Raw genomic sequence first — 20,974 nt, 5'->3', positions numbered from 1 at the left:
CAGCCCCATAAATGTTTGCTTTTTAAGATGTAAATACAAAAACCATAGGACTTATTTGAATTTTCATGTTAGGCATTGTGTAGGAAAATTTAATAGGTGAACAACGCCAACACTGGAATAAGACAGACATTGAATATTCTAACTTTTCACTTACTACAGCCATTGTTTTCATGAATGGAGGAACCAACTCTGAAGTTTAGATTCAGGTCACTAAAAAAGTGTCATGGTTTATAGATTTCTACTTTATACAATTTTCTCCAACAATGTTATCTCATCTTTAAAGTCTAATTTAGCAATAATGATTTTATTTCATAGCATACTATCTATTTATACATAGAGAAATTTCAGGTTTATTTTTTCATATAGTATGCATGGCTTTGCATAAAATAATAACCTCTTAGGATCATTGTTTGTAATATATAATGATATTATTGTTATTGATTCTTAGGTATAGGAATTCTCTAAGAAAAACGATCATTCAAGGGCAATTGATAGTGACTGTTGTCTGATGTACAAATTATAAAAATAATTTTCTGTATATTTTTGTGATATGTGTGCACGTGTGTGTGTGTGTGTGTGTGTGTGTAATTTCTAGGCTTTATATCTAGAATTTATAGCTGTGTCTTGGGCAAAACTGAATTCCAACTCAATACATAATCCGCCAAAAGTTAGCCTAATAGTTAAACAGCATCATTTCTCTACTGACTTTAAATTCTGCCTTTCTCACAAAGCAGCTGGACATAGTGATGTAATCTTGTTTAAGGATTATTTATTCCACTGACATATTGGTCTAGTCCTATCCTGTTTTCATTATAATATTTAATAATTAAACTCTGATATGTCATGGGACAAGTGCCTTCTCTTGTCATTTCTAGAGTGTTTTTGAATACTTTTATAGATTTGATCTTTCATGCCAACTTTGGAATTAGTTTGCCACCTTCTTTTTTAAGATTCCTGTTACTGTTTTAACTGTGATTGCATTATATCATTATATTAATTTTATCTTTATTGGTTCTTACATATGATGGTAGTTGTTATATTAATTTTGAAAGAAATCTTGTCTTTATAAAAATTGGATTTCTTCATCCAGGAATACAGTGTCTTCCTATTTGTTTAGGTCCTTTCATTTGTCTTCCAGTGAAAGTGTGAGCAGTTTACTTTAGTCTTAAAGTTCCCAAAAGTTACCCTTAACTGACACATTTCTCCTGCAAGGATTTTAGGGTATAGTTTTCTTCAGTTTTATTTCTCTATAAAAATATGTTTAAGATATGTGTTTTATACATTCTCAGTATATCTTTTTTCTTGATTTTATTTTTTCTTATTTTCCTATGTTATGCATTTATATTGTTATAGAAAGGCATAGATAGTTATCAATATAGGTTTTCAGGTGTGGATGTGATGATGGCAAAGTCTTTATGGATAGACAGATTTTTTTCTGTAACCATGAGATTTTAGGTGGAAGATAAGATGCATAATCTGTACTTGATCTGCCATCTAATGGCATTTCTTTATCAATTGATGAACTGATTGCCTAGTATATTCAAGGTATGATATTTATTTTTAGATATTGAGGCTCTTCTCAGTTCTGACCCAAGGTTTTTATATGAACTATATTTTGGAAGACGAAATAATAATACACAAACTAGTTAAACATTTATGCTTCTGCTGCAAATCCCTATACATTTACATATGTACAGATGAATTGGAATAATGGTTACAAGTGGATGAAATATAATAAAGAGCTTTTTTCTTTGTTGTAGCTGAAAGCACTGACAAATGCTATCAAAACAGAAAGTGAAAATTTTGAAGTAGATCAGCTTACCAAAAAATCTTTACAAAACTATTATTGGCAGATAAGGTAGGTTTTAAGCTATTCATATATTAATCAAATATTTAATTAACTTTGGGTTTGCACTTGAAATGGAAGATATAAAATAAGAAAAGTATAAGAGGTCTACTCTTTTTTCTGCATTTTTATTGGTGCATGATAGGTGTATATATTGATAAGATTTGTTGTTATGTATTCATACATGCATATAATATAACAATATAATTTAACCAATATCAACTCCACCATTTCCCCACTCCCTCCCCATCTTCCACCATTGGTCCTTTTCCTCACCTGCTCTCCCTTTGATTTTTAGGAGATCCACCTTCACCTTTCTTTTCCTCTCTAGCTTCCACATGTGAGAGAAAACTTGACCCTTGACCTTCTGAGTTCGACTTATTTCCCTTAACATGATGGTCTCAAGTTCCATGCATTTCCCTGCAAATTACATAAATTCATTTTTCTTTATGCATGAATAAAATTCCATAATGTATATATGCTACATTTCCTTTTATCCATTATTTTGGATGGACATGTAGTCTAATTGCTTGATGGACATGTAGGCTAATTCCACAGTTTGGCTATTGTGAATTGTGCTGCTATAAACATTGATATAGCTGTGTCATGGGTATGCAGGTTACCATTCTAGTAAGATGACTTTAATTCTTCAGGATAAAAACCAAGCAGTGGTTTACCTGGGTCATAGGATGGCTCCATACCTAGTCCTTTAAGGACCTCCATACTGATTTCCATAGTAGTTGTACTAATTTACTACCAAGTACTACCAAGGGTGTAAAAGTGTTCCTTTTTTTCCACATCCTATCAAGCATTTATTATTATTTATATTCTTGATGACTGCCATTCTGACTGGCATGAGATAAAATGTCAGTAAAGTTTTGATTTGCATTTCCCTAATTGCTAATAATGTTGAACATTTTTTTCAAGTATTTGTTGAAGAGCACTATTCTTTAAGAAATTATAGAAATGGCTACAATATTTCCTTAAGACTCTTTTATGTAAAAATATTTCAGAGTACTATGAGAAAGTAGTTGTAGTTTTAATATGCATTAATTTTGTTGTTGTTGTGCTGGGGATTGAACCTAGGGCCTTTCACATGCTAGGCAAGCACTATATCCTAGCTACACCCTCAACCCTAATATCCATAGATTTTTTAAAAAAAAATATATGTTGAAGAAAAACTACTATGATGGCACCAATGCTTTTAGATTATTTCAGTCTCAGGTGTTGTATACATTTACATATGTGCAAGATATATTATTTAGTCTAAAGATAATACATCATGACCATTTGGATTTAAGAGCCCCTATTTAAAAACCTATATTTTACAAATTAGAAACATTGGACTAGTTGGGAAGAGAAGTTATAAAAACATGAAATAACTGGAAAAATAACACTAAAATAAAATAATCATGTCAAGGAATCCCCAAAAGCAGGAAAGCTCATTGCAAGGTACTTACTGCATAGAAAGTTCAACTATGTAGTGCTTTTGGTAGCATGACATTCCTCATAGAAACAGAAAAAGTAATCATGAAATTCATCTGGAAAAATAAGAGACCCAGAATAGCTAAAGCAATCCTTAGCAGGAAGAGTGAAGCAGATAGCATCACTATACCAGACCTTAAATTATACTTTACAGCAAAAGTAACAAAAACAGCATGGTATTGGCACCAAAACAGACTGGTAGACCAATGGTACAGAATAGAGGACACAGAGACTAACCCACATAATTACAGTTATCTTATATTAGACAAAGGTGCCAAAAATATGCATTGGAGAAAAGATAGCCTCTTCAACAAATAGTGCTGGGAAAACTGGAAATCCATATGCAACAAAGTGAAATTAAACCCCTATCTCTCATCATGCACAAAACTCAACTCAAAGTAGATCAAGGACCTAGGAATTAAACCAGAGACTCTACATCAAATAGAAGAAAAAGTAGGCCCTAATATTCATCATGTGGGATTAGGCCCCAACTTCCTTAATAAGACTCCTTTAGTGCAAGAATTAAAACCAAGAATCAATAAATGGGATGGACTCAAACTAAAAAGTTTCTTCTCAGCAAAAGAAACAATCTGTGAGTGAATAGAGATCCTATATCTTGGGAACAAATTTTTACCCCTCACACATCAGATAGAGCGCTAATCTATATAAAGAACTCAAAAAGCTAAACACCAAAAAAAAAAAAAAAAAAAACAAATAACCCAATCAATAAATGGGCCAAAGACCTGAAGAGACACTTCTTAGAAGATGATGTACAATCAATCAACAAATACATGGAAAAAATATTCATCATCACTAGCAATTAGAGAAATGCAAATCAAAACCACTCTAAGATTTCATCTCACTCCCGTCAGAATGGCAGCTATTATGCATACAAACAATAATAAGTGTTGGCGAGGATGCGGGGGAAAAAGATACACTCATACACTGCTGGTGGGACTGCAAATTGGTGTAGCCAATCTGGAAAGCAGTATGGAGATTCCTTGGAAAACTTGGAATGGAACCACCATTGGACCCAGCTGTCCCTCTCCTCGGTCTATACCCAAAGGACTTAAAAACAGCATACTACAGGGACACAGCCACATCAATGTTTATAGCAGCACAATTCACAATAGCTAAAGTGTGGAGCCAACCTAAATGCCCTTCAGTGGATGAATGGATTAAAAAAATGTGGTATGTATACACAATGGAATTTTACTCAGCAATAAAAAAGAGAATAAAATCATGGCATTTTCAGGTAAATGGATGCAGTTGAAGATAATACTAAGTGAAGTTAGCCAATCCCAAAAAAACAAATGCTGGATGTTTTCCCTGATATAAGGTGATTGACTCATAGTGGGGTAGGGAGAGGGAGCATGGGAGAAATAGACGAACTCTAGATAGGGCAGAGGGGTGGGAGGGGAAGGGAGTGGGCAGGAGGTTAGAAATGATGGTGGAATGTGATGGACATCATTATCCAAAGTACATGTATGAAGACATGAATTGTTGTGAATATACTTTATACAGAGGTATGAAAAAGTACATAAAGATCTCTATATGTGTAATAATAATTGTGATGCATTCTGCTGTCATGTATTTAAAAAATAAAAGCAATTAAAAATAAATAAATAAATAGATAGATAAAACAACTGTCTTAAAGGTGCCCAAAGAAGTAAAGGGAGATGAGAAAAAATCCAAGAAAACATTTATGGACAAAATGGAAATATCATTAAAGATATAGAAAATTGAAAAATGAAAGAAATTTCAGAGCTAAAAAGTAGAATAACAGAAATTTTAAAAATCACAAGAGGGATTTAAAGGCATATTTGAACAAAGAGAAGAGTCAGTGATCTTAAATATAGGACAATGGAAATTGTAGAGTCTAAGGAATGAAAAGAAAAAAATATTGAAGAAAAATAAACAGAGCTAAGGGACTTCAGGGATGCCACCAAATTGACCAATATACTCATTGTAGGAGATCCAGAAGGAGAAGATAGAAAGGTGGAGAGAAATTATTCAAAGAAACAAAGTGAATGAAAACATCCCAAATTTGATGAAGGGTATGAATGTAAATATTCAAAAAGTTCAGCCAAATCCAAGTGAGATGAACTCAAGGAGACCCACAGCAAGGCACATTATAATCAAATGTTCAAAAGACAGAGCCTAAGAGAGAATTTTAAAAGCAGCAAGAGAGAAGCAACTCGTTACATGCAAGAGATTCTCAATAAGATTATCAGCAGATTTCTCATCAGAAATTTTGGAGACCAAAAAGCAGGGGTTGATATATTCAAAGTTCTGAAAGAAAACAAAAATCTGTTAACCAAGATCCTATATCCAGCAAAAATGTCCTTCAAAAGTGAGGGAGAAATTAAGATGTTCCCAGATAAACAAAAGCTGAGGGAATTTGTTACCACTAGAACTCCCCCGCGAGTGATGTTTAAGGGAGTCCTACAGGATGAAATGAAAGAATTCTAGATAGTAACTCAAAAGTACATAAATAAAGTTCTCAATAAAGATAAATAGCATGGTCAATGATAAAAACTAGTATTTAACAAGTATTTGTTTTTTACATGGTTTAAAAGACTAATGCATTTAAAAGAATTATGTTTATGTTTTGGGGTACAGAATATAAAGAGAATTTTGTGATATCAACAATTGAAAGGGATGGTGACAGTCACTAAAAGAGCATGGTTTATGCTATTAAAGTTTAAGCTGGATAAATTCAAGTATTTATACAGAGTATTACTTGCCATTAGTGTTATTTATTATGAGTATTATAATTTTAGCAGTCCCCATGGAAACTACAAAGAAAGAATCTATGAGTGTACACAAAAGGAAATGAGAAGGGAATTTTAAAACTTCCCTTTAAAAAAATCAACTAAACGCAAAAGAAACTATAATGCAGAAAATAAGAGAAAAAAACAAGCTTTAAGAGATATGAAAAACAAATAATAGAATGATAGAAGTGTCTCCTTATCAATAGTTAAGATAACTTGCCAATTAAGGATTGGCCAGGGGCTGGGGATGTGGCTCAAGCGGTAGCGGTAGCGTGCTCGCCTGGCATGCGTGCGGCCCAGGTTCGATCTTCAGCACCACATACAAACAAAGATGTTGTGTCCGCTGACAACTAAAAAATAAATATTAAAATTCTCTCTCTCTCTCTCTCTCTCTCTCTCTCTCTCTCTCTCTCTCTCTAAAAAAAAAAAAGGATTGGCCAGGATTGACAGGAAAGATAAAAATATGTGATCCAGTAAATATAGTCTATATGAGACACTTTAGATCCAAAGATGCAAATAGCTTGAAAGTAAAAGTACAGAAAATGAAATTTTATACAAATAGTAACTAAAGAGAACAGGGATGGCTCTGTTAACATTAGACAAAATCTACCTTAAAAATCCCATAGAAGAAAAAAAATAGCAAAAAAAATTTTTTGAAGAAGCAAACAAAAATTCAATGGAGGACTATCATTTCTAGTAATGCCAGTCAACCATCCTTCCAAAAACAACTAAAATGAGTAGATGAAATATATATATTTTCTCTTAAATGCACAAAAGACACAAGAAAAAAATTGAAAATAAGGAGGATACCAGACATCAAAGGAGCTCAAATAGCTGAGCCATCTCTGTCTTGGGGTATGAGCCCCAAAAGAGAAGTAGCTGGGAGAGAGAGTTCCCTTTTGTCAAACTGGGATAAGAATGGGGTAAGTGGCAGATGAAATGCAAGTTGTTCTGAGGACAGGGAACAGAGTTCTATAGGAACCAGAAGTAAACAAATCCCATCCTCAGCCTCCACACACTATATTGATAGAGGTAAGCTAAAATTTAGAAAGGTTTATCAAAGAGACATTATAAGCTGACATTTGAAAGAGAAAATAAAAAATTTAGAGGGATGAAGCCAGACTCCACAATGCACTCCTGTAACCTCAGCAATACAGGAGTCTGAGGCCAGCCTGGGCAACTGACTGGGCAACTAGACTGTCTCAAAATGAAAATGGCAGAGGATGTTGTTCAGTGGTAGAGCACCCCTGAGTTAAATCTCTAGTACTACAAATAATAATAATAATAATAATTATAATTATAATTATAATTATTATTATTATTAGAGGGATGAAAAATACAATAACCAAAGTTAAGAATTCAGTAAGTTGTCTTAATGGATTAAGCCTAAATTCATAAATTTATGGATAGCTCAAAATAAACTAGCCAAAATGAAGCACAGAGAAACAAAAAGATGAAAGATAAAAATGAGACTATAAAAACACAAGATACAGCAAGAAAATCTAACATGTATTTGAGTCCTAGAAAGAGAAGAGAAAGAAAATGAGGCAAAATAATAACCAAAGAGGTGATGTTAGATTTCCTACAGTTAATGGAAAACGTCCATCTATTATTTCAAGAAGCCCAACAAACCCAAGTAGACGCCTAAACACATTATGTGGACTAAGACAAAGAATATATTAAAAGCAGTCAGAGACATGGGTATGTCTTTATACTTACCGGAATAACCATTATCAAAAAAAAACAAACATTGGTGAAAAATGTGGAGAAATCTGAGCTCTTTTGCATTGCTGGTTGGAATATAAAAAGGATACAGCCTCTATGGAAAAAATTTATTGTGGTTCCTCAAAAAATAAAAATGTAGATTAGTGGTTGAATGCATGCTTAGCATGCACAAAGCCCTGCGTTTAATCCCCAGTACCCCAGACAAACAAATAGAATTGCCATGATGTAGCAATTCTATTTCTGGGTATGTATATACAAAGAAGTGAAACCAGGGTCTTTTTTTTTTTTTTTTTTTTTTTTTAAGAGAGAGTGAGAGACAGAGAGAGAGAGAGAATTTTTTTAACATTTATTTTTTAGTTTTTTGGCGGGCACAACATCTTTGTTTGTATGTGGTGCTGAGGATCGAACCCGGGTCGCACGCATGCCAGGCGAGCATGCTACCTCTTGAGCCACATCCCCAGCCCGAAACCAGGCTCTTGAATAGGTATTTGTACATGCATGTTCGTAACATATTCACAAATATATCCAAAAGGTGGAAGCCACCCAAGTGTCCAGCAGTGAATGATATTTATAATATCATGTCTAATATAAACAAAATGCCATATATATACACAATCTAATGTCAGCCTTGAAAAGAAAGTAAATTCTGGTGTACGCTGCAGCATGGACAAAATATAAGAATATCATGCTCCTATGGTTTGAATATTTGTTCCTTCTAAAACTTAGGTTAAAATTTAACTGCAAATGTAACAGTAGCGAGACAGGTATAGCCTTTAAAAAGTGATTAGGCCATGAAGGTTCCACCCTTATAGGTGGGCTTAGTGCCTGAATAAAAGGACTTTGGGGAGTGCTTTCTGTATCTGGCTATCTCTCTTCCCTTCTGCCCTCTGCCATATGATGAGGCACTTGAAAAGCTACACTGAGGAAGTGATATAAACTGACTTTTGAAAGGTGTCCTCAAGCACTTTAACTAAATAAGAATTCTTCCCCAGCACTTCCTTAGTGATTCAAACTATCGTTCGGGGACACCACCATCTTTTCCATCAAGATCTCTTGAGATTTTGGCATCCTAAATTGGAACTAGTCCACACCCTAGTGGCTTTGAGGATACCAGTTTGAACTTATTAGATGGCAAAATAAAAGCTGTGAAAGCATCAATCTGCCAATACAAGTGAAAGCATTGCCTTTCTTTTTCATAAATAGTGAAGTTAATTAAAATGCTACAGAGCCTGCAAGAACAGTTGTCACAATGTATGGGTTTCCCACCGTTTCTTTCTTTCACTGTTCTTTTCTTCTTATTTCTGTGGTACTTCAAGATCTTGTGGAATTCACGGTAGGATATTTCCTTTTTCAGGAGAATTTTATTTTGTCAGGGCACTTTTGAATAGTGAAAAACCTTCAAGGAATTATTTTTTAATGATTAAATTTCAGTGGGTAGAATTTTTAAAATAAGATGATGGGGGTTTCAGATGTAAACAAAATGGGGGAAAAAAATAAGGTGAAGGGACCGACAGGAGTAGTTCTAACACATTCTTCCAGACCATTTTTAAGGACTTACAGTTCTAATGCACCAACTTATATTTGATCTGCCATTATTGTTGCAGTAACACAAAACAACTATATGACTTAGAAAAAGAAAAGAACCTCTCCCTGCTACACAGTATGTTACAGACCTGGAAACAGATAAAATCCCTGAGACTACGTCAAGGATTTACAAGCACTCTAATAAAGTTGCAGTTTCAGAGGTAAGTGTTTGCTCTGTTGACTCCTATACTTCCTCTGAGAAACAGCCCAGGAATAAGTGGGACTTCTTGAAACTAGACAACTGTTCCACATAGTGTACAAAGGACTTGTATCGTGAAGTCAGACAATTTTTACAATTTAGTAAGAAGACAATTCAACTTAATAATGGGCAAAGGCTTTGAATAGATACTTCACTAAAGAAGATATATGGATGGCAAATAAACACATGAAAAGATTCATAATATCATGTCATATCAATAAAGAAATTTACATTCAAACTGCAGTGAAATGCCACTACATACCCATTCAAGTAACTAAAATCCAAAACAGTGAAAAGAAACAGAGGTTAGCAAATGGCTCTTTTTAATAAAGTTTAAAATAGACTCAACAATCATACTCCTAGGTGAAACATTTTAGGTAAGTCGCTAAAGTTATAAAAACATATATACTAGAAGAAATGTCATTATAGTTCAAAACTAAATTTATTAATCACTTAAGTTACTTATGAACTCATAGTGAAATAGCCAGTTCCTTCCCCACAAGTTCAGTGTAATTTTAGGCAATTAGGAAAGATGTTTATTTTACTGATATTTTTTTTCTGCTGCAGTAGATTTTAGCAAAAGTGCATCTGACAGTTTCTTAACCTAAGCCTACCATGTAACTTTATCTTAGATTCCTAAATTAATGTAAACTTGATAACTTGACTTGTCATACCTATATATCATGATCCCCTGTGTAAGAAAGAAGAGCTACAGATAACATAAATGGACCCATATTGCCTGCCCACCACCACTTTCTGTTCTCACTATTCTGAACTCCAATCCCACCTGAGACCCTTTTTTTCTTCCTCATATTTAACATTCAGCTTTCTCAGTAGACCTGGGCTTACATTCACTTCTCCAGAATACTTTTAATAGCCTATTGAGATATAATTCACACACCATTCAGCTCACCCACTTAAAGTATGCAGTTCAATGGTTTCTAATATTCACAGAGTTCCAAAACGGTCACCACAATGTAATCTTAGAACATTTTAATCTTTCCCAAAAGACACCATCTTCCCCTTAACCTTCACTCCTCGGGTGTGGGCATGTTTTCAATTCTCTTGGGCATACCTAGGAGAGGAATTGCTGTGGCAAATGATAACTCTGTAGTTAACCTAGTGAAGAACTTCTAGACTGTTTTCCAAAATAGCTGAACCATATGACATTCACAACAGAGCACAGAATATCTTCCCAAATGATTTTCTTCTTAAAGTTTGAAACTGAAAAAAATGAAACCTTATACTGAGAGGTTAAAACAAACAAACAAAAACCCTTAAGCTATCAGGAAAACTCAACTCTTTGGTCGGTTATTTTCTGAAAGGATTCCAGACAAGTGGGGTTTTGTTGAACTAATAAAAGAGAAAAAAAATAGTATACCCACTTCACAACATTGTGAGACTTGAAAGAGTTAATATGCACAAACTTCTTAGAACATTGCATATAGTGAATACTGGATAAGAATTAACTAATACGAACAGTAGCAGATAGTTAATGTCAGTAATTACTTAATGTTTATGCATAAGCACCAAGGAGTATAGCTATGTTCTATACTTAATATCTGGTCACCTGGTCATGGTCTCATAACTTAAACAGAGGGAAAAAAAGTGAGAGGAGACGTGGTTGCCGGTTGCTCTTTAGTTACATCACCCCATGCCTCTGGTTATTTATTCTCACCAGAGGAAAGTTTTCTTGATATCCTTAGAAAAGGACTGTGAATGCTAATGGTAGATTTACTAAGTAAGGAGAAATCTGTGAAAATGGAACAACCTTAGGAAGATTTTTTCTGTTTATCATATTGTTAATTTCCTTAGGTTATAAGAGTATTTGTTGGAAGAAATTGGTTTTGTGTGAGTGTGTTTGCATGTATGGGTTTTGGTAAGACCTCTAACAACTCAAACACCTCCATTATTTCTGCTTTAAATAATTCTATTTATTCTTAATTAGGACAGATATAAATAAATTTGATAAGCAGAAACAAACAGGAAATCAAGAAATGTCTCAGACTAAGAAGAAAACCAAAGGAAAAGCACTTAAGAGTAGAGGAAAACAGGAGGTATTTTTTATTGCAAAATAACATTCAACTCATCTTAAGCTAATCATAGTATGTCATTGTAGAATAGGAAATCTTGATACATGTAACAGATTCTAACAAAATGATAAATATAAGAAGTCAACTTTAATTTTAAGAATAATTGTCCTAAACAATGAATGTACCTGGTGTAAGTTATATATTTTTTATTTTTATTTTCACTTTTTTGGTTCTAGAACCTCTTATGTTTATCATCAGAGCTTGAAGAAACAGAAAATGAAATAATAGAGCCATTTTCCTTGATACCACAACTTTCTTTCACAGCAGAATTAACACATTTATCCAAGTGTTCACTGTAAGCATTTTTAAAGAATTTTTTTCATTACATAGCCTATTAATTGAATTAGTTTTAGTAATTATTTCTTGAGTGAGTGCCATATACTAGACACTCTGCTAAGTTCATTTTTTTAAAACATGCTCATGTTTGACAATCCCCATAGTTCTGTGGAGTCTAATGTTATCCTCATCTTAGAGGTGGGAGAATGCAAGCTAAAGAAGGTTAAATTGCCCAGGGTCACACATCTAATATGTGACCTGAAGTGAGACAAAAGCCAGTTTGGCTTGTCATAAAGGCTATAATAGCTTCACTAGTAAGTGTAATTGTTTTGTTAGGATAGTAATTTTTATTCATATATAGATAGGTGGAATATAAAACTACTGCTTAAAAAAAAACAAACAAGATTATACTGTCACCTGTGCTCATTAAAGGACCCCTTGCTCCCATAAAAACCGTTCCCTATCAAGAGGACCTCCAGACAATCTCCTTCTTCAACAGTACAAATTTCATTCTATCCCACTTGTGACTTCTTCATTGAACTATGCACCTAGTAAATTATGTAAAAAACTGGCATCATACATAACCCATTTCTCTCATCTACTAAGTCTGTGGATCCAATCTCCCTTAAAGAGGATATGGCAAGTCAGAACGCTGAACTACGTCCAGTTCCTCAACATCTCTGTCCCATGGGAGACTTTGCTATTCTATCTTGAAGTATTTTGGAAATGCACCATTTAGCATGGAGTTAGAATACAGTGGATACTCAGTAACTGTTCATATTCATTGATAGTTACATTGAAAAGTGAACATTAAGAGTAGCAGACACAGAGCCACTCTAACTAGAGATGTGCAACAGTGAAGCAACACTCATTTGCTCTACACCTTCCCAATAAATGCCTGAAATCATTTATTATGTCAGTCACATACAAAAGGATCATCTAAATGAAGGGAAAAAACAGGAGCTATAAAAATATAAGTTGAAGGAAAAGAGGAAAAAGAGTTGGAAGAAGATATTAGTGCTAGAAAAGCTGGATTAAAACAGTGGAAGTCAAGGCAAAAGGAAATATAATGTTTCATAATCTTTCTACAGCCATTGCTATCTTGTAGTATTGCTATCCATTTAAATATCTAGCTGAATAAAACTTGAGTCTTCAGAGAAAAGTAATATGTTTATATCAAGGATAGAGATATGAAATTCATACAGAGATTGAGGAGGAATTAAGAATGGTTTAGGGCTGGGGCTGGGGCTCAGCGGTAGAGTGCTCGCCTAGCATGTGTGAGGCCCTGAGTTCAATCCTCAGCACCACATAAAAATAAATAAATAAAATAAAGGTATTGTGCCCAACTACAGCTAAAAAAATAAAATATTTTTTAAAAAGAATGGTTTATAGATTAAGAAGAAAGGCGAGATTTCCTGAAGATAAATATAATCCCTTTTTAACACATTTTCATAATCAATTTATGAGCTCATTGTTAAAACTACTTTTAGAAAGTAGTATAAAGGGAGCTAGGAAGAAATACCTTTTTTCCCCTAACCTTCTGAGAAGATTACAGAGAAAATGGGCAGATAATTGGCATGGAGGTTCTGGGTGCATAGGATCATCGGTAGGGGCAAGGGAGGGGGCAGTAGAAGGAAATTTTCAGTCTCAATCTAGGGCTTATCTTTCAACAAGTGTTCTCCCTTCTCAAAAGAGGATCAAGCCTTACATATCATTGTGTCAGTTTCCCTGCAGCTGAGAAGATGCTCCTAAAATGTTGGTTGGGTGGATGAATGGATGGAGGGAAGGTTCTAGGAGTTTCATATCACTCATGGATCATTTTGTTTCCAATAAGGAAAGTAGGTTTCAGGGAAGTAACCTAGTTTGTCTCTCTGATCTTTGGGTTCAGAGAAAGAATGGCTTCTCTGCTGTCTTGTGCACAGCCCAAAGCCTAGGAGATTTACGAAGACCTTTCAAGAGGATAATAGCAGGCCTATTGCCTGTTGCACAGCTTTGAAGTTATTGAAAACACTGTGTGTGCGTAATGTGTCTTATGAAATTTAGAAAACAGATGTAAGTTGTCCCCTAACCCCTGCCCCATGACCAAGTTTCTCACTTTTCTTCTCTTACAGAACATTTGGTGGATAAATGCTGTAATCTGTTATAATTTAGTAAAATAAATAGCTAAATTATCTATAGTACCATGATTTTTTTAGTTCTTTTTCTATTTTTGAATATATATATATATATATATATATATATATATATATATATATATATATATATATCTTAAAAACATCTGACTTGGAAGGGGAAACTTTTATCCACATATAGGCAGATATTATTTGACTTAAAGATACCATTCGTTCTCTAAAATAACTATCTTTTTAACATACTAAGATACATTTTGGAAAAAAAAAAGATATTTTATAACCATTCTGTTTTCCATGGGTCATTTAAAGATTCATTTAATTTTTAGGCAAGAACAAAAGAGAAGAGCCAAAATTCAGAAGCTTAAATATTTTCTTAAAATACTTTACAACAATAAACAAGTTTCTTGCACTTCAGTATCTCCTCTACAGCTTGATTTTAAAGTAATGTTTCAGCAAATTTTCAATATCCAGTTAATATATTGGCCTGAAACAATTTGCTTGGAGGTATGCCATTGTCATTACTTTTGTATCTTATTTTTTGCCATGCATAATTTTTCATGTTAGCTACTGTTATGTGATAAGTTATTTTTATATTAAAGATGGTTTTTCTATAGTTAACAATGTGTATATAATTAATAAATGCATATTCCATCTCTCTTATGGCCTTTTACTTCATAAATACAAAATTATTTTATTTGTGGTTAGTCCTGCTAAAATTCCTGCCAATCCTTGATGTGCATTATTACTGTTCATTCACAAGTGAGTTGGAAGAAGGCTGTTTAAAATATAATAAGTTGCATATCTACTAAGAACATTGAGTGATTTCTATACATTTCCCTATCCTTGATCTGATGGCTTCAGTATTGCTGTATTTTTTCTTCATATTTTAAATTTTGATCCCTTTAAAAATCAGGTGAAAAAACATACAGGAGACTCCTGATCCCAGATCAAAGACCACTTGTACTAAAAGCAGAAGAAAATAGGATCATTTAAAAATTGGGAACAATTAATAAAGTTAGACAATAAGTCCTTGTGGCTAATGTAGGGGTTAAATTTGAAGCTAGACCTAAAAGTATTTATTTATTTATTTGTTTTAAGAGGGAATAAAGATTTATTTGTGTGAAGGTAGAGTTTGGAGTGTGGAGAGAATTATAATTACTAGTCTAATTTAAAATTATTTTTGTAATGCCTAGAAAAATTTGGTTCTATCCCTGATGAGTGCTTTATTCATTATTTATTTACCCAAGTTTCTATCACCTGCAATATCCTTCTATTGAAGTTCCTACGTTAAAAATATGCTGAACAAGCCCAACACAGTGGTCCGTGTCTGTAATCCCAGCTACTCAGGAGACTGAGGCAGGAGGATCACAAATTTGAGGCTAGCCTTAGTAATTTAGTGAGAAATTACTTAGTAATTTGACTTGATCAAAATAAAGAATCCAAAGGGTTAGAAGTGTATATTGGTGGAAAAGAGCCTCTGGGTTCATTCCCAGTATCAAAAAACTATGTTGACCAGACTTCTTACCATTGCCATCAGTGGTGTTAAAGACTGTCTCTGGGAAACCTCACTGGGTAGAATTCTTTTGTTCACTTCAGTTATTAATATATCTTATTTTTCACATAGACAGTAAGGGACAAGGTGATCAAACATTTATATTTCAAAGCACAAAAGGAGAAAACATGAGTAAAATTTATGCAGAAGAACTATAGAGCAGAAGTTTGAACTTTTTGTAACCAAGACATTTTTATGAGGTGTACAGTTTTCTCCCTGAGGGAAGTGCAAATTTTTCTTTATTTCTTTGTTTTTAACTCATCAAAATAAAGTCCTGTCTACATTAACACAGGCTCGAGAAATAAGATGATATTTTTCCAAAGGGAAAAAAAAGAGGTTTTATTTGTTTGTTTTTTACTTCCTTTCCTTTGTCTTCTTAGAAGGTAGAATGTCTCCTGTAATTTTTTTTTTTTTTTAGGGTTTCAGCTATCTTTGCAGTGAATTTCTAACAGAATATTTCTCTTGATATTTTTCTGAGTCAGAGATCAAGTGGTTCTATACCAAGACTGACTGTGCTCTCAGTTAAGAATAGGAGATTTTAAGGAGCTTGAGAAAGGTAATCCAGTCTGCACTTTACCTTCCTTGCTTGCAACTCCTCTAGAACTTTTTTTCAAAATGGTCTAGAGAAGTGAATTAATTTGTCATGCCAGTTAATCAGTCATAGGAAAATGCTGGTCACTAAGGGTTTCAGAGGTTCAGTCCATCGTCAGCCAACTCCATAGCTCTGGACCTGAGATGACACAGAACATCATGGCCAAAGAGTGTGGCAGAAGAAAGCCACTCAGTTAGTGATAGGCAGGAAGCACAAAGCGAAAGCACCAGGTGGAATTCCTTAGCCCTCTCCAAGGTCTGGCCTCCCACCTGTAGTCTTCAAACCTGGATTTGACAGTCCACTGAGAATGCATCTGCATACTCTTAAGCAAATTGATGAGGCTGATGTATAAAATCAGAATGCCAATTCAACATCTGAATATATTTATCTGTTTATTTTCTTTTTTTAATTAGTTAATTTACTGATATACAATAAGAAATTTATTTCATAGACCCACGACTCCTACAAACGAAACTTTTTTGCATTAGGAATGCCTTTGTCAAAGGGACCAGTGTGTTGGCTTAAATTCATTCTCACCAGGAAGTAGCAACCACAAGAAATATTGATCTCTTTGTCTTTCATTTTTCTTGTCTTCTTGACTAATCAGCTATCCTTTTGATTAGCTTCCTTCCTTATCTTTCAAGGAGCAGCCCCACCCCCACCCCCATCTTGGTTTTCTTCTTTTAGACCACTTATCACTGTTTCTCCAAGTACTGACAACACAGTCTAGGCCAAAAATAAGACTTTTCTATTGAAAAAGAGTTAGGTTTCTAATGATGGCAGTGAACTTATAGGAAACTCTATAGAAAGCACAGTGTATAGAATCACAAGACCTGAGTTTTATGCCCAGTGTTCTCTGGGGCTGTCTGCTTAGTACCTCCCTTTTTCTTCTTGTAGAACTTTCCTTCCTCCCCAGCTCCCATAATTTCTTATGCTTGTGCTTGGATTTCATGAGCCAATAACTCTTACTTTTTCCTAAGTAATTCAACCTAGATTTCAATCACAATAAAAACTAATATAGTTTTGTATGAGGTTTCCATTTTTTTATTTGTAATATGAGAAGAATAATATAAGAACTTTAAAAGTGCTATACAAAGGTAAGGCATTAGGGCATTATGTTATCTGTACACAAAAGTCAGGTTATTAGGGTATTATGTTATATGTATATTCTCAATACTATATTTGTAAGCCTCATATTCTGCTAATTTTCTATGAAACCAGCAAAAGGCATTACACTTCTAAGGTCACATGATTATCTACTTTCCTTTTAATCCTGTGAATGAAATCTTATTGAACAATAGCTGATTTTTAGTCTAGTATTTTAAAAAATGATATAAATATCTTATTGATGGTCCTTGTATTTTTTTCTTTCACTTTTCTGTTTTGTATTTTCAGTGAGTTACCAACCATTTCTCTTATATTTAGGTTTATGAAAAAAGTAAAAGGACAAGTTTACTGGCAAAACTGTACTTACCTTTACCTAACAACACCGAGGTGAAAGGCAAAAGTGTTCTGGAATATATAGAATTTAGTTCTGATAAGCTGGTAATTCCCGTGGATGAAGAAGTAGGAAGTAGTGAGTTTATTAAATATGTTTCTTATCCCCCAGTTTTGTGCATAAGTAACAAATCCTAAATGATCCTAAGGGACTCCAGAACATGTGAATTAGTCTTCAAACTGTGTAGAGCATGGAGAAAGAAAAGAGGGTAGGAAGAAAGGAGGGAAGAATTGAGAAAAGGACAAAAGAATGAAGGGATGTTTCTGTCCATTTATTTTTGCACCGATTTTACTTTTTGTCTGCAAGTATATTTAAGTTAGCACATCTCTGAGAACATTCTTTCCTTCTTCCCAAGATTTCTTTCTTTCCACCCTAGGGATTTTTTAACCACTTGTGCCCATCTGGTGAAAAGAAAGGAGCTATGAACAAATGAACAAGGAAGAGAAACAAGAAAATAAATAGTAAAAGAGCCTGGAAAGGACAGAGGATGAGGAAGAATGTAGTCTGCCTGGAGTCCACATGAAGCAGAAAAACAGGGAGAGAGACTGAGGACTCAAAAAATTTAGGGAACACTAGGAACTTAGCACAAGTTTCAAGTATGTTTTCTGGAGATGGAGAAAGAAAAAGTTGAAAGAAGACTCAGGAATGTAGAGAAAGCTGGAGAAAGAGTAGCTCACATGCCCCTTTTCTGCTGCCAATGGTCCTTTCTTGCTGGAAGCCATTCCAAGAAAGAATGGTTATGAAATTTCCAGGCATAAGAAAAGGAAAACAGAAATGCTCATCCCTGTGTATTTAGCTCAATATTTCCTTCTATTTTTTGTAGTCTGCCTGAACCTGTTTCCCTTGAGGTACTTTAGAGAGGAAATGAGGGAGTGCAGAGATAAGAGCGGGGGTCAGCATAAAACTTTGTGTTCCTAGAAGAAATGAGGAAATGTGTTCTAACTGTACATGTTCTAAAAAAAATCATGTTTTTAATGCCTTTTATAAAACAGATGTGCCTTTCCTTCTTGAGGGAAATGAAACTGAAGAACTTTGTCTTTTGACATCAGGAAAACTTAGCTATTCTCTTTCATGGGCCTTAGATGAAAATGGTATTCCTCTAACACCTATGCCACAGTCAAGATCTGCATACTGTAGGTAAAACATGTTGTCGGCATCCTCCTCCTCGTCCTCTTCCTCTTCCTCCGCCTCCTTCTTTTCCTTCTTCTTCTTCTTTTTTTTTTTTTTTTTTGTGTGTGTGGTTAATGAACTTTTATATTTCAAAAAGAATGCCAAGTCTCAGCAAGGCATCATACAAAATGTGTGTGTAAAAAAAGGGAAAACCCAAGCAGCAGTAGAAGCAGTTTACTTTATTTGGATGTAGATTTATTCCTTTATTTAAATCACTCTACTAAGTCATTAAGTACATTTGTAAGTAAGAGAATGTATTAATGCTTAGGATGTTAGCCACATGGATAATGAGAAATGCATTTCCATAGCACTTCATTTGTAGGCAGCCAAGACACCCCAGAATTTTATTTCTGGAACTTTTAAATCTCCTAATCATTCTGGATTAACAAAGAATCATTTATGCATTATCACTTTGATGGAAGGAAAATCCTAGAAATTTTATTCTTGTTCCAAGAAATACACATGCCCCTTGTGTATTTCTAGCTCTCCATATGCAAAGTGAACATCTTAAATCCTCCATTGGTCTTGAGCCAAGAGACTGTGTTACTCACTTGGTGTCTGATTGGACAGGGATTTTGCCACAGCCCACAGCTGAACACCTAATTATAGAAAGCATCTGAGGGAGTCTTTGTAATCCAACCCTGCAGTTTTTACTACTTTAGTTTTTACTACTAATATTGTGTTCTTCCCTGAGACAAATCATGGGATTATATTGAGATCCAATAATAACTTCTTTTCTTTAAGAGAATATAATGGGTATTCTATTCTAATACAGTTAAGCTTTGCCTCTGGCCCTATTTTCTAGGGTATCTGGGCCAAGATCATTCTTAGGAGAAGCTAATTTTGTTACATGATTTCAGGTCCAAAAGATTTCTTATGACAAACATCAAAATAATTCAACCATGAGGGAAGAAACATGAAGTAAAGGAAAGGGAGACCACTTGAACTTCACCTATGTAATTGGCTTACATCCTACCATACCAGACATTGTCTGTATTAATAAATCCTTCAGAAGACTCTTCACAGAAATACAGAAATATGAACCGATATTGATGAAAAGAAGACAATATAAAATTTGTGTTTATGTTTGGCCTGAAGCATTATTGAATCTGTGTCAGAACTGTGTTTATGGAATCTAAATTTATAGTTGAGAAATTATGAATCAAGTTCTTTACAGAAGGGATCTTGGAAATCCAAATTCTTCTGCTTATACATAATGAAACAGATCATTGTGAAGAGATTAACTGAATAATCAATGGATGTAAAGAAATCTTTAGAGTTGAATTCCTTTTACACTTAGCCTATGGCTAAAATCAATTATGAACATATTATGAATCTAGCCTCAATATTTGAAGATAATCTCATGTGATCAAAGATCCTCCCTTAGACCATAGTGCCCACATTAATTACATTGTTCTCTGTTATATTTTAACTACAACAATATAGCCTAAGAGTTTTTTTTTAATATTGTGTACTTCCTTAATTTTGCTTAAGCAATTATTTGAATTAAATTTTAATACTGTGCATCCTATGAAAAGATAATATTTAATAATTTTATTATGCTTAGGGTTTATAGAATACAGCCAATAAATACCATTCATTTAAGCATCTAATATATTTTAGCTATTCCACAGAGTGAATGACAAAGATGAATTTTTATAGAACTTATCTTTAAGAATCTTGTTGTCTCTTAATGGAGAGTAGACATTTAATAAAAAGCTATCATGAAGAAAAAATGGGAGAAAAGTTAGGAGAGATACATATCTAATCCTTCCATTTTATCCTTAAATGCAAATATGGATATATTTTAGATTTAAATACCCAGAATAGGTAAGTGTTAGCCTGTATAACTTGCATATTATGTGCAAATTCACAAAGTATTTTCTCTGTTAGTGTGTTAAAGAATGTAGATGCAAGAAGCATTCCTGGAATTCCCTGGCTAGTCAATGCACAGAAACTTTTTGAATGGGCAAATGAAGTCAGAATTGATCCAAATAATCCAGAATATTCTGATTTAGTGGAATTTATGACAGTAAGTTATAGCAAAT

At 33.9% G+C, this 20,974-nt stretch overlaps 1 protein-coding gene across 1 annotated transcript in view; it reads left to right on the top strand.

Annotated features, from left to right (window-relative positions):
• Positions 1-20,974, top strand: part of Cc2d2b (coiled-coil and C2 domain containing 2B) — a 96,717-nt gene that overhangs the window by 17,289 nt on the left and 58,454 nt on the right. Inside the window, 8 exon segments of the mRNA XM_027930308.2 lie at positions 1,761-1,858; positions 9,435-9,575; positions 11,562-11,670; positions 11,883-12,001; positions 14,441-14,618; positions 17,684-17,834; positions 18,749-18,893; positions 20,820-20,958. Of these exon segments, the coding sequence (XP_027786109.2) occupies positions 1,761-1,858; positions 9,435-9,575; positions 11,562-11,670; positions 11,883-12,001; positions 14,441-14,618; positions 17,684-17,834; positions 18,749-18,893; positions 20,820-20,958 (1,080 nt within the window).

The sequence above is a fragment of the Marmota flaviventris genome, chromosome 4, assembly GCF_047511675.1.
Source record: "Marmota flaviventris isolate mMarFla1 chromosome 4, mMarFla1.hap1, whole genome shotgun sequence".
Lineage (NCBI taxonomy): Eukaryota > Metazoa > Chordata > Mammalia > Rodentia > Sciuridae > Marmota > Marmota flaviventris.
The sequence above is the reverse complement of the archived record's forward strand: the minus strand, read 5'-3'. Positions and strand labels throughout refer to the sequence as shown.